Here is a 14,390-nt window from a genome sequence, read left to right on the forward strand (position 1 = left end):
AGGGCTATACAGGGAAACCCTATTTTGAAAAACAAACCAACAAAAAGCCTCTCCCTTGGGGCTGACCAGATGGTTTAGTGGGTAAGGTGCAAGCTTCCTAATCGCGAAGGCCTGAGTCTGGATCCTCAGCACCGGTGTCAAAAGCCGGGCATAGCCCACACGTTTGTAATGCCAGCTCTGGGGGCAGAGACAAGAGGATCCCCGAGGCTCGCTGGGTAGCCGGCCCACCTGAAGCAGTCCCAAGTTTAGTGAGAGACCCTGTCTCCAAAACTAAAGTGGAGGGCACTAGAGGAGGACACCGGATGTCAACACACACACACACACACACACACACACACACACACAGCACACACCACACACACACACACACACACACCACACAGAGCACACACCACACACACAGAGCACACACCACACACACAGAGCACACACCCCACATATACAGAGCACATACAACACACACAGAGCACGCACACACACACACAGCACACACAACACATACACACCACACACACAGAGCACACACACAACACACAGAGCACACACCACACACACAGAGCACACACAACACACACACAGAGCACACACCACACACACACATACACACAGAGGGTTGGGGTGGGGGCAGAAGAGGCAGGCCTGTCCCAACCAGGAGCCTTTTCCACACACAAGCGGCAGAGACCCCCTTCTGAAGTCTCTAAGCTCATCTCAAGGACCTGTAAGGAAGGCAGGGTCTCCAGGTGCCCATTGGCTGTGGCCCACGGAGGAGCTGTACATCAGCCTTTGGGCTGCTAAAACCCAGGAATGAGGCCCTTAGTGGAAGATGAGACCTTGGTGCCCAGAGAGGGACAGCCACCCATCTAGAGTCACACAGGATTAATGATGCTGTCCAGGTGTCCTCTCTGGATCCCAGTGTAGAATTTGGCAAGTTGGGCTGCTGCTGTCCTGCATCCTCTCTGACATCTGTTCTCTGAGGTGAACAGAGCAGGCAGCCTTCAAGATCCCAGCAGGTGGCGCACACCTTTAATCCCAGCACTCAGGGGGCAAAGGCAGGCAGATCTCTGTGAGTTCCAGCCTAGCCTGGTCTACATAGCCAGTTCCAGGCTAGCTGGGGTTATGCAGTGAGACCCTGTCAGTAAAAACAAAATAAATCCCAGTAATTTTTCAGAGCCACAGCATTCATGTCTACAGAAAGGGGACAGTGCCAGCTCCAGCCTCATGGGGCTGCTGTGTCATTAGACACGGCCCTGGTAGAGAACTCCATGCATGGCACATGGCACACACCTGTCCCCTCAGTCTGGGCAAGAATCTGACAGTGAGATGATGTCCTGAAGGAAGAGAGTTACAAGTCTGAGTGTTCAGAAGGAGAATGTTCTGAGGAAAGACAAGAGCATTTGTAAAGGCCCTGAGGCAGGAGCATGCCCGAGGCTTTGGAAGGCTGGGAGGAGGCCAGTGGGCAGGGGCTGAAGCTGAGGGAGAAAGGAGAAGCTCATGAGGCACAAGATGAGGGAGGAGGCAGTGTGACCCCCAGATGGTGACATTGCTAATATGTATGCATCCTGAGGTGATCTTTTTAGGTTGGTCGGTTTGTTTCCAAGACAAGGTTGCTCTGTGTAGCCCTGGCTGTCCTGGAACTCGCTCTGTAGATCAGGCTGGCCTCCAACTCAGAGATCTGCCTGCCTCTGCCTCCCGAAGGCTGGGATTAAAGGTGTGTGCCACCACCACCCAGCTCAGGATGATCTTAAGGACTAAAGGAGGCACTAAGTGTAAGAGCCTAAGCCAAGCGCACAGTAGGTACCCAACAAACTAGATCTTTCAAGGCTACCTTGGGTTTGCCACTCATGTGCTCCAATCATTGAACAATTCTGCCCCCTGGTGGTAGTTTTGGTGATGATGCAGAGACAATCTGCCCTCTCCTGGGGCTGGGACCACCTTTTCCTTGCCCCAGCCTCTAGAAAAGAGTGGGAGAGAGTCCCAAGGAGGGGCTGTTTGTTTTCTCTCCATCTCATTGTTTTTAAAGATGCCCTTCCAAACGGCCAGGGAGTGCTACATTAAACTAACAGACGGAAGAATGCGCTCCCACCTCCCACCCACAATTCCAGCCAGGAGCTTCACTTGAGTCTTTGTCAAGCTTGTTTGTGGCAGGCTCCAGTTTCTATAAATTATGGACTTCTCTTTTCCTGGCTGAATTCAGACTCAAAATACAGCCAAGGCTCCTCCTGCCTCTGGGGCTGTAATGACTGGTGTGTGCCACCACACCCCGTTTATGCAGCACCAGGGATTGAACTCAGGACCTCATGCATGGCAGGCAAGCACTGTACTAACTGACTTGCCTCTGGAGCCTCTAGGTCCTATTTGTTACACAGCTGCTCCAAAGCGTTTCCATCACTCACTAGTGTTTCTGAATCAGAGAGGGGCAGGGACTTCAGCAGAGAACAGCTTAGACTTACCCTGCCCAGGTAGAGTGTGCATCCCAGCAGGGGGTGAGACCCAGATGGGCCCAGTTGGATAACCAGTGCCATGGAGAAAAATGAAGCTATGAAGGGGGTTGGGACATGGCTGCCATTTGTCAAAACCTCAGAGAAAGAAGTCAAGATTTGAGTTACACCCAGAAGAGGAAAAAGGGGAGCCACGGGACCACGGGGAGAGGGCTGTGACTCCAGCGGGGGAGGGCAGAGTAGGTGCAAAGGTCCTGAGGCAGGATTGTGTCTGATAAGTTCAAGGGACAAGAAGAGATCAGAATGATTGGAGAGGAGAGGGTCAGGGCCAGGGTGGAGGTTAGTTGGACTGTGGGCCATGGGGAGGTCCAGAGGAGGTCAGTAGGGGCTGTGCAGTTTCTGGGGGTAAGATGGGAGTGACCCCAAGGTTTCAACCAGAAGAGGTACAGAGTGTGACTTGTCAAATCCTCCTCTGGATAGATAATAAGGGATCAAGGAAAAGGACGGGTCACTGGCCACCCAGAGAGAAAGGCTCCTGCTGGCCAGAGAAGGGTTGGCATCACTCCTTGTTCCGGGCAGTCTCCACACAGGAAGTAGGTCTGAGAGCTTGTGGGTGGTGTGGTCTTAAGCTGGATGGTTGGTTGGGAACAGGATCTTTTTATACAAAATAACCCTCTGAGTGGGTCCTCTTTCCCAGAAGGTAGACTAAGGCTTGGAGAGCCGAGAAGACAGCCTGGGCCACACAGCCGAGAAAGGTCAGGGCCAGACCTTAGTGATCTCAAGCCCCGAGACTGAGAAGCCCAAGCTGAGACCAGGGCCTGGGGATGTAGTCCAGTTGGTGACATGCATGAGCCCTAGGTTCAACCCACAGCACTGTATAAATCGTTGAGGTCTTGCACTTGTGATCTCAGCACTTGGGAGGTAGAAGCAGGAGGACCAGGGGTTCGAAGTCATCCTCAGCTATATGGGAGGTAGTGGAGGACATATCCTGCTGTATTCTCCCCGGGTAAGGGGTGCTTAGGAAATGCTAGATTTCATCTCAGGAACTTCTGGGGGTTGGAGAGTGGGGAACCCCAAATCCCCGAGGCACTCTGGCACGAGTAAGACGCAACCTCTCTTCAACATGGAGTAATTGACTGGACTCAGAAGGCCTCATTCAAACAAGCTCCGCCCCCTTGCCAAACCTGACCCCTGACCTTGGCCTGCATCTGTCATGCCCATGCCCATCTGTCCCCTGCCCTATCTGTGTCTCTCCTTCTGGGACGTCCTCTCCCACTCTGTCCCCAGTGGCTTCTCTTGGGCTTCAACTCTCTGGGCCTGTTAAGCAGTGGAGTCTGGCCCTGACCTTTCTCAGCAGCATGGCCCAGGCTACGTCACCTTAGCTCACTGAGCCTCAGTTTCCCCTCTGATAAAGAGGACGCACTCAGAGTGTTGTGAGGGCACAGGAGATGCCCTGGGCGGGCGGGGGAGGGTGCATGAGGTGACTGACCGAGCCTCTCTCCCCACCAGGTCCAGCGGGCGGCGGATGGCCAGGGTGGTGCGGGACTTCCTGCAGGCCCAGCAGGTGCAGCGCCCCGTGGAACTCTACTCCGACTGGCTGTCTGTGGGCCACATAGATGAGTTTCTGAGCTTTGTGCCCACCTCTGACCAAAAGGTGTGTCCCCGGCTTCACCATCCCACAGCTTTCCAACTGAGACACCTCTGTCCCCACCTGGCCTGATGGAATGTCTAGGGGGTGTGGGCACTCCAATCAGCTCAGTCCTATGGGGTCAGCATGCCCCGGGCTTAGACTGTGTTAATCAGGGAGGGCTTCCTGGAGAAGTAAAAAGCCTCAGGCCAGGAGACTGCGTGCTTCCTGCTGGCCTTTTCAGACCCAGAACACTCCAAGTCAGGAATGACACCTGGTAAGAGCTGAGAAAATTTCTCAGGCACCTTCTATGTGCCAGACTCACACCTACTTTTAGCCAGGTAACCCTCCAACAAGCCCATGCTTGCCTCCATTTTACAGGTAAGGAAACCGAGGCTCAGGAGGGTTCTGCACTCTCTCAGGTCCATACAGCCTAGGGGTAGCTGGGGAGGATTTTAATCAGGATGTTGACCACAGACTCCCACTATCTTGTGGAGAGGGCCAGGAAGAAAGTGACCCTCAGCCTCAGGGAGAAGACCATCTGGGGGAGGGGCTTCCGAGTGGCCAGAGATTCTGGTCCAGCGTGGTGAGGGCCCTGACGGAGGCAGTGAGCAGCCGCAGCAGGACACACCTGGGTTATGTGGAAGGCAGGAATCCAGTTCCCGGTAGGCAAAGTGAGCAGGTAGGAAGACAGGTGTGGAAAGGGTCTGCAGTTGGGACCCACTTGGGTGGAGGCTGGGGTGGCCAGGGACGGGGAGAAAGGAGCCCAGCGCACATCTGGCTCCTGAACTCAGTCCTTGAGGGCCTCTGGCGTCTAACGGAGCCATGCCTTGAGCCATTGCTCCCCTCTGTGGCAGGGCTTCCGGCTGCTCCTGGCCAGCCCCAGTGCCTGTCTCGAGCTGTTCCAGGAGAAGAAGGAGGAGGGCTATGGGGAGGCAGCACAGTTTGATGGTGAGTGTCACCCTCTGTCACCTCACGGGGATTCTGTCATCACCATCCCTGGGGATGTTCCTACTGCTGCCCTGGGGCAAGGAGGGAAATTAAGGGGCCAGGGAGTCACCCCAGATACTTGGATGGTGATGTGATTCCTAGGCTGGAGCTTGGGAGAGATGAAAGGGTACTGCCCGGGTTCAAATCCTAGCCTCGACACTTGCTGGAGGTGGAGCCAACCGAGGCTGTGCGCTGCCTCTTAGAACCTCCATTCCCCTTCTCTGAGTTGGAAATGGTAATCACCCTCCCTGGAACATCTCAAAGATCAACAAATATTAGGCTGGCTCCAGCAGGTGTGGGAGGTCAGCGCTGGGAGCTGAGAGGAGATCTGCGGCCTTCCCCAGCATCTCTGGTTCTCCTCCAGGTCTTAGCTACAGCTGGAACCAGCCTTCCAGCGTCCGGTCTCTCTCTGTCACCATCTGCTTTTGACAGTGTCACTGGCCTGCACTGTGCTGGGGACTCCCTGAACTCACACACTGTCTGTCTGTCCCTGAACTCACACAGTCTGTCTGTCTGTCCCTGAACTCACACACTGTCTGTCTGTCCCTGAACTCACACACTGTCTGTCTGTGTCCCTGAACTCACACACTGTCTGTCTGTCCCTGAACTCACACACTGTCTGTCTGTCCCTGAACTCACACAGTCTGTTTGTCCCTGAACTCATGCACTGTCTGTCTGTGTCCCTGAACTCACACACTGTCTGTCCCTGAACTCACACACTGTCTGTCTGTCCCTGAACTCATGCACTGTCTGTCTGTGTCCCTGAACTCACACACTGTCTGTCTGTCCCTGAACTCACACTGTCTGTCTGTGTCCCTGAACTCACCCAGTCTATCTGTCCCTGAACTCACACACTGTCTGTCTGTCCCTGAACTCACACTGTCTGTCTGTGTCCCTGAACTCACCCAGTCTATCTGTCCCTGAACTCACACACTGTCTGTCCCTGAACTCACACACTGTCTGTCCCTGAACTCACACACTGTCTGTCTGTCCCTGAACTCACACACTGTCTGTCTGTCCCTGAACTCACACAGTCTGTCTGTCCCTAAACTCACACACTGTCTATCTGTCCCTGAACTCACACAGTCTGTCTGTCCCTGAACTCACACACTGTCTGTCTGTGTCCCTGAACTCACACTGTCTGTCTGTCCCTGAACTCACACACTGTCTGTCTGTGTCCCTGAATTCACACACTGTCTGTCTGTCCCTGAACTCACACACTGTCTGTCTGTCCCTGAACTCACACACTGTCTGTCTGTCCCTGAACTCACACACTGTCTGTCCCTGAACTCACACACTGTCTGTCTGTCCCTGAACTCACACAGTCTGTCTGTCGTCCCTGAACTCACACACTGTCTGTCTGTCCCTGAACTCACACAGTCTGTCTGTCTGTCCCTGAACTCACACACTGTCTGTCTGTCCCTGAACTCACACAGTCTGTCTGTCGTCCCTGAACTCACACACTGTCTGTCTGTCCCTGAACTCACACAGTCTGTTTGTCCCTGAACTTATGCACTGTCTGTCTGTCCCTGAACTCACACACTGTCTGTCTGTCCCTGAACTCACACACTGTCTGTCCCTGAACTCACACACTGTCTGTCTGTCCCTGAACTCACACAGTCTGTCTGTCATCCCTGAACTCACACACTGTCTGTCTGTCCCTGAACTCACACAGTCTGTTTGTCCCTGAACTCATGCACTGTCTATCTGTCCCTGAACAGGCCTCAAACATAAGGCAAAGAGAAGCATCAACGACATGTTAGCCGACAGACACCTCAGGAGGGATAGTATGCACGTGCAGGTGAGGGCAGGACAGTGGCTGGGTCCAGAGATGGGGGACACGGTCCAGTCTCGGTTTGTCCTGTAGGTTTCTGAAGGTGTGGGAGTGAGTTTTACCCTCAGGGGCTGGCAGACTGGGGGGACAGGCTGGCCGCCCTTAGGCCATGGCAGGGACTTGGAGTTGCCTGGCTCTGGGGGTGCAGTCCCCTTCCACGGAAGTGAATCCAAGGCCTCGCCCTGGGAATGGGAGTGGGCGATGCAGTGACATGGAGTCCTTAGGGGCCCTGAGCAGAGAGCAGGTGGGACAGTTTTGGGAAGGGATAGGGCTCACCAAAGACGGTGGCCGCCATGTGTGTGGTGCTGGGCTCAGAAAAGGGAGGAGAAGTGCTAAGGGCCGTAGAGACAGACAGCAGATGACAACTGATATTCATAAGGTCAACCCACCAGACGAACAAAAAGTCCTAAGTTTCGCTATGCTGCAGCTTTTTCTTTGAGCCCTGTTCTGCAGGCCTTGGAGCTGGTCTCTTGGCCCCTTGGCCCCTCTGCACCAAACCAGGGATTTTACCTAGATGGCTGGGGTGGGGCAGACGTCTTAGCCACGCAGTGGTTGGGACAGTCTGTTAAAGTGACAGGGGGTCATCAAAGTGGTTCAGCAGGTAAAGGCTCCTGCTGCCTGGGGAGCTGAGTTCGACCCTGGAATTCATAGTGGAAGGAAAGAATTATTGACTGACCTCCACATGTGCCTGTGTTACACACACACACACACACACACACACACACACACACACACACACACCACAATTAAAAATGTAATCAGGGGCTAAAGGGAGGACTCAGCATTTAAGAGCACTGACTGCTCTTCCAGAGGACCCAGGTTCGATTCCCAGCACCCACAGGACAGCTCACAACCGTCTGTAACTCCAGTTCCAGGCGATCTGATGCCCTCTTTTGGCCTCCACTGACACCAGGCATGCACACACCACACAGGCATACATGCAGGCAAAACATCCACATACATAAAATAAAAATAACTTTTAAAAATTGTAATCAAGTGACAGGATCCTTTGGAACCAAACCTGAACTAGGAATACCTAGCTCTGTGCGGTTGGGCAAGCTGCCCCGAGCCTCAGTTTCCCCCACTTCAGAGAGCTGTGAATCCTTTTGCACAGAGCCATTGAGAGGCTCCGAGGCGCCCACGGGTGCTCAGGGCTGCACTCAAGCACAGTGCATTCAGATTCTTCTGTCCGGGGGCACGGCTTCCCTTCTCCCCAGAAATGTATCGACTGGAACCGGGAGGTACTGAAGCAGGAGCTGGGCCTGTCCGAGAGCGACATCGTGGACATCCCACAGCTCTTCTTCCTGAAGGGAGCCTATGCTGAAGCCTTCTTCCCCGACATGGTGAGAGTCCCTGATGGCTGGGAGGACAGGTGGATACAGAGGCTGAACGGAGAGGGGACAGCTTGGTCAGCAGTTCCTAGTCGGGGCAGGCGCATGCCCTGGGGCATATCTGATGACCACAATGAGTTGGTGCCTTTGGCACCTGGTGGGCAACAGCGGGGAGGGTTGCTAGACACCCCACAGTGGAGAGGTCAGCCCCACCCCAAGGAGCTTTCATTTTCTAAACGGGAAGGCAGACATGGATGTTTCTGCCTTCTGTCTGGAGGCTCGCTTGCCCAGTTCCCACATTAGCCTTCACTTGAAGCTCCCCCAAGGGGTTTCTTTGTAAAAGGCCTTCCTGGCAGGCAGAACAAAGAGTGGCCACTAGGCAGCTGACATGCAGATGAGGCCTAGAGCCCTCAGTCGGGAGGGGCCTGAGTGATGCTCTCAAATCAGCTGGCCCATAAGCCCATTTCCTGCCAGGAAGGGATATAGGGTGAGGGCCTCAATGAGAGGTGAGCTCTGGAGCAGGAAGTGACCCTCCTTTTCTGTGGAGCCTTTAGCTTGGGTACTTCTCCTTGGGACAAGACCAGAGTAGTACCGAGTTAGGGGAAGGGGTGTGAAAGCTGGAGCGAGCGAGTGCCTAGTTCCTGGTCTCGCCTCCAAGCTGGCAGGGCACTGTTCTCCAAAGACAGGAGTTTTCCACCTGAGCCTGCTGCTGCCGCTGGGCATAGCAGGGTATTTAACGGCATCTCTGGCCTCCTATCACAACCAATACCAGACAGGTAAATCCTTCCTCACTGAACAGCACTGTTTGAAGCTGGGCCTCTGCCTCCTGTTAGAGTCCTTCCCTGCTGGGTTGAGCACTCAGGCGCTCTGCAGTGAAACGCAGCATCCTCTGAGCCATTGGGATGACATGGTGTGCCACATGTGGCCCGTAGAAACAACCAGGGACAGGAAGTGATTTAACCTACACAGCTGTATGTGGCTAATGGCTGCTGGCATCTGGACACTGGGCTCTGGTTCCCATGGCAGGTGGAGAGTGGCTGAGGTTAAACCCCATGGCCTTGGGCTGTGACTCTTGACTCCAGGAGCAGAGGCCTGGCCATGGCAATAACCATGGCTTCTTATTCCTCTCTCTGCCCTTTGACCCCCCCAGCATTCCTCACCTCCCCAGCATGCACATTCCAGCCCATCAGTGGGCAACAAGGCTTTGTGACCTCGGTAATGTCATTTAACCTGTCTGAACCACAACCTCAAAGAGGGCTGTGAGGGGGTATCTGGAGTCCACACATTCTCAGAAATTGCTGAGGACTAAAGCCTGCTGTGAACAGCCGAGCGAGGCATTACCACACTGGTGAGGACCGTCACCGGACAGGCCCCTAGATCTGCATATTTAATCTCTGGCTGTAACAAACTTGTAACAACGTGACAATTGTCTGGGAGATGGAAGAAAGCATGGGAGGGAGGGGTGACTGCCATCGGCCATCGGTATGGAGTTAACCAGTACCTGCTATCCACTAAGTAACCACTCTACCCCTGAGCTACATCCCCAGCACCCCTCCCCCACCCCGCCTTTTTTTTTTTTTAAATGTTGAGATATGTTTTGGTTATGGAGCCCAGGCTGGCCTCAAAGTCGCCATCTTCCTGTTTATGATTCCCGAATTATAATGGGCTCATACCCCACCCCCTATCTCAGACACTAGCTCCTGACCCATTCCCAGAAGGAGCCGAGGGTGTGGTACATCCACCGCCAATGGGGCTCTTCCTCTCTCTTGCAGGTCAACATGGTAGTCCTCGGCAAGTACCTGGGCATCCCTAAACCCTTTGGGCCCCTCATCAATGGCCGCTGCTGCCTGGAGGAGAAGGTCCGCTCCCTGCTGGAGCCGCTGGGCTTACGCTGTGTCTTCATCGACGACTTCCTGTCTTACCACCAGTTGCTGGGGGAGATTCATTGTGGCACTAACGTGCGGAGGAAACCTTTCACCTTTCGCTGGTGGAACTCAGTGCCCTGAGCCTGCCCGGCCACCACCCTTGCTGCCCTTTTAATGGGAGTGCAAGGGTGAGGGACATGGACCAGCCTCCATCCTGCTGGGGCCTGAAAGCAGGCTGGCTACTTCGGTCAGCCGGACTCCAGGGGGACACCGCACTTCTTCGTCTCTGGAGCAGTCTTGCCCAGGGAGACTATTGTAACTCTTCCCTCTCCTGTTCCCAGCCACAGCTCCCAGAGGGTCAAGGTCGGCAGCTGAGCCTGTTAAAGGCATGGCCTTCACAGGCACACCCCATTTTGTTCCCTTGTCTTTGGACACTTCTCTGGAGCCGGAGGAAAAAATGGCTTTGGGGCTGTGTCAGAAATGCTCACCATGCCTGGACCCTGGGGTGAGAGAGCACCATGGTTCCATATGACTCCTGGATTGTGTAAGATGAAAAGGAATATTTGGGGCATCCTTTTTCCTAAGGAGACCTCAGGCCATGGCCTGCAAGCACCCTTCGGCTCTATGTAGGCAAGCAAAGACTGGTAATCTGGGTGGCCGGGGGCCTCTTTCAAACAGGAAAGCGAGCAGGCAGGCAAGCCCCTTTAATGCCCTACTCTATCCACTCCTTCTCCTCAGGATGCTTGTTAGTTGTTGGGACGGCCTTTAATTACGAGACCTGGTGCTTCCGGTTCGAAGATGCTGGGGGGCATAGGGAGGCCTTCAGAAGTCTGCAAGCGGGGGTGGGGGGTAGGGAAGGGCAAGCAGGAAGGTCCAAACAGGAAGTCAAATAGGTTGCCCATCTTGGGGTGGGGAACCTGGAAGCCTGGGACTCCTGGCTAGGCATTTGGGGCCCCTGAATCTGAAGGCTGCTGGCTGTTCCAGATACAAAGTGGGTGGGGCCCAAGGTGTTAAGAGAGGGTGAGGCGGGCCATTAAGTTACATCTGGAGGTGGGCCTTAATTTCCTCTAATAGTCTCTAATTACTCCCCAACCTGCTGCAGGCAGTGGGAGGGGAGAGCCCACACTCCCCCAGCAGCCCGGGACCCTACATAACACTTGCACTGCCCTAGTAAACCCCATGGCATGCCTGTGCCCCCTCCCACGGTAGGACAGACAGATGCCCTACAGGCTAATGGGACTGGGTGAGGTCACAGAGGCATGTGTAGGCAAGCAGGCAGGCAGACCCAGCTGCAGGGCATGGCTGGTAGAGGGAGCTGCCTGCTCCCTTCCTCCTCTGGTCAAGGAGCCACGCCGAGCTGCCAGCCCCTGGATTCTGTCTTTGCATTTTTTCAGTAGTTTCTGGTATGATCCCAGACTTGAGGTAGCTGCTGCCACTTTGTAACCATAGGACATTCAGGTAGCAAAGGCTTCCATGGAACTGTTAGGATGGACATGGCCAGGTAGGGATTGGCTCCTCCTCCCCTCTAGAAGGTTCTATGGAATTGGAACCCCATTTGTATGCTCCCGACACCAACACCCTTCTCTATGATCATGACCCAGCTGAGGCTGAGCCATGGAGAAGGAGAAGAAAATGGAAGAGGAAGAGAAGGGTTGGGGGCAGGGCCTGGCCTCTGAAGAGGAGACCACAGAGCCCTGGCGAGCATGGGAGTGAGTCTTCAGAACCACATGAGGGGTACTCTAGAGTTGCCACCCAGGCTGTCTGAGGTTCTGGGTGCCTGGTCACCCTCTTGCTGATCAATAAAAACATCATCGTGCATTCTTTAAGTGGCTGCTTCCTTTGTCCCTGGGCTGACGGAGAGGAAAGTGAGGGGCCCCGTTTCCCTGTTCTACACACCCTGCCACAAGTCCGTGGGCTCAGCCTCAGCAGGCCACAGGTGGCCCCTGTCAGCTGAACAGCTTCCTGGGCTAAGGCAGGTGAGTGCCAGGCAGCAGCTGATTCAACAGAATGCTTGGCACATGCCATCTCCACCCTGCGATCTGCTTGAGATACTATCTGAGAGAAGAGACCTGCCTCTTCCTCTCTCCCCATTCCTTGGCTTTCCCTTCATCTGTCAGGGAGGAAGAAAAGAGGCAGAGAGGCCCCTGGGTTCTGCTAGCAGAGGGGAAGATGCCCCAGATGATGCTCCCCTGGGCCCAGGACATAGGCCAAGGCGGCTCTGTAGCCCCAGTTCTCAATGCTGAGGTACCAGCCTTGGTGGTCTGATCTCAGGAGCCTGGAACTGCCACTGCCTTCTCATCTTACACGCTTGCTATGACCTCAGCCTGTGCCCTTTGACACAGAGGTAGCTTTCTTTTATGGACTAGGAAGCTGTCCACCAGTCATTGACCTCTAAAAGCCTGAATCAATCCTGGGGCTGTTTCTGAAAGTTGGTACTGGGCTAGCAAGATGGCTCCGTGGGTAAAGGTACTTGGTGCCAGTCCTGATGACCTGAGTTCAATTCCCAGGACCCACATGGTGGAAGGAGAGAACAGACTCCCACAAATTGGCCTCTGACCTCCATATATGCACCACAGCACACATATGTCCATACACACAAAATAAATGAATACATGTACTATAATAAAATGCAGTTTAAAAACTGGTACCAGCTGGGTGGGTTTGACAGCAGGGATCTACTGCCAAAGGGAGATAGAGATTCCGGGCGTGAGACTCATCAGGTCCCTAGCACAATGTGTCAGCATCCTTGGAGGGGAGTTCCCCACCCTTTCCACCCGCCCCCCCCACAATTATGGAGGCTGTCTGGGACTTTCTCCAGAACTCTGGTGGAGCTGTCCTTGGGTCCTTGCTACTAGGGAATGCTCTTCCCAGACACTGAACTACCACAGAGGCACAGTCATAGATAGGCTCCAAATGTCATCCTCTGACTGGGGCAAATGGGGGACACTGGGAAATGGATGCTGGCCCCTGCCCTGCCCTGGAGGGGAGCAACCACAGGGAGGGGGGAAGGACCTCTACTCAGCACTTCCGAGCCTCCACAGCCATTATCTCTGCCAGCACAGGTGACTGGCCACATTTTCTACACATGAGGAAATGGAGGCCCCAGAAGAAGAGATGCAGCCTCATCAGTACATGGCACAGCCTGATCCGAACGAACCCAAGACTCCTCTTCCCAGAGTCCTTGTTCTTGATATTCCAGCCACCTCTCGGCCTCCATTTCCCTACCTACAGGTTGGCCTCCTACTCTGACATTTTTGGATCCTAATGACTAGGGATGACCGAATTCACTTCTGCATCATTTACCTCCTTGAGTGGTTTTGACCTCCAACAGCGCCAGGAGGATGGACGCAGCCCATGCTAGACCCGCCCACCATTGATTCCTTCAGCCCTCACAGGTCGGGGTTGGGGGGGGGGGGTAAGGGGGGATGGAGGGATGGGGGAGGGAGCAGCTCTGCCAGGAAGCCCTGAGGCAGGGAGGAAGCCCAGTCCTGTCTTACAACTCAAGCTTTTAATTAAGAAAGGCAGGGAACCAACAAGATGGCCCAGTGGGTAAAGGTGCTTACCACTAAGCTTGACGACCCGAGTTCTGCTCTGGAATGCCCACAGTGGAAGGAGAGAGCCAGCTCCTCAGGCCTCCACACATGTACCATGACACACATGTGCACTGTCTCCTCCAAAATACATCAGTGTAAAACATCATATATATACATATAGTTGCAATATATTTAAAGAAAGAAAAAAAAAACAGGCCAGTGGGAGCTGGAGATATACAGTTGGTAGAGTGCCTGCCTAGCATGCGCCAATCTGTATAATCTACTCATAAAACTGAGCAGAGCGTGCATGACTGTAATCCCAGCACTTGAGAGGCAGAAGGATCATAGGTTCAAGACCATCCTCAGCCTCATAGTGACTTTGAGGTATTAGAGACCTTGTCTCAAAATAAAAAACAAAAAAAAACAAAAAACAAAACAACAACAAAAAAAAACCTAAGTGGCGGTGGTGCATGCCTTTAATCCCAGCATTTGAAAGGCAGAGGCAGGTGGATCTCTGTGAGTTTGAAGTCAGCCTGGTCTACAGAGAGAGTTCCAGGACAGCCAAGGCTGTTACACAGAGAAACCCTGTCTCAATAATAATAATAATAATAATAATAATAATAATAATAATAATAATAATAATTAATTACAATTTTTCTCAAAAAAGTAAAGACAAAGAAGGGTGGGGAGGTGGGTGGGGAGAAGAGGAGAAGGAGGAAAGGGAGGCGGAAAAGGAGACAAGGCCAGCATTTCTCTCAGGCTTGCATGAAGA

The 14,390-nt window shown here is 53.8% G+C and overlaps 1 protein-coding gene across 1 annotated transcript in view; it reads left to right on the top strand.

Moving 5' to 3' along the window:
• Padi1 (peptidyl arginine deiminase 1) overlaps window positions 1-10,877 on the top strand; it is a 34,788-nt gene extending 23,911 nt beyond the window's left edge. The window contains exons 12-16 of the mRNA XM_052717403.1: window positions 3,948-4,092; window positions 4,923-5,016; window positions 6,777-6,856; window positions 8,107-8,232; window positions 9,993-10,877. Of these exons, the coding sequence (XP_052573363.1) occupies window positions 3,948-4,092; window positions 4,923-5,016; window positions 6,777-6,856; window positions 8,107-8,232; window positions 9,993-10,226 (679 nt within the window). The 3' untranslated portion in view covers window positions 10,227-10,877. The remainder of the gene's footprint in view (window positions 1-3,947; window positions 4,093-4,922; window positions 5,017-6,776; window positions 6,857-8,106; window positions 8,233-9,992) is intronic.
• Window positions 10,878-14,390: the final 3,513 nt, after the last annotated feature.

The sequence above is a fragment of the Peromyscus californicus genome, unplaced genomic scaffold (assembly GCF_007827085.1).
Source record: "Peromyscus californicus insignis strain IS unplaced genomic scaffold, ASM782708v3 Scaffold_5__1_contigs__length_169319896, whole genome shotgun sequence".
Classification (NCBI taxonomy): domain Eukaryota; kingdom Metazoa; phylum Chordata; class Mammalia; order Rodentia; family Cricetidae; genus Peromyscus; species Peromyscus californicus.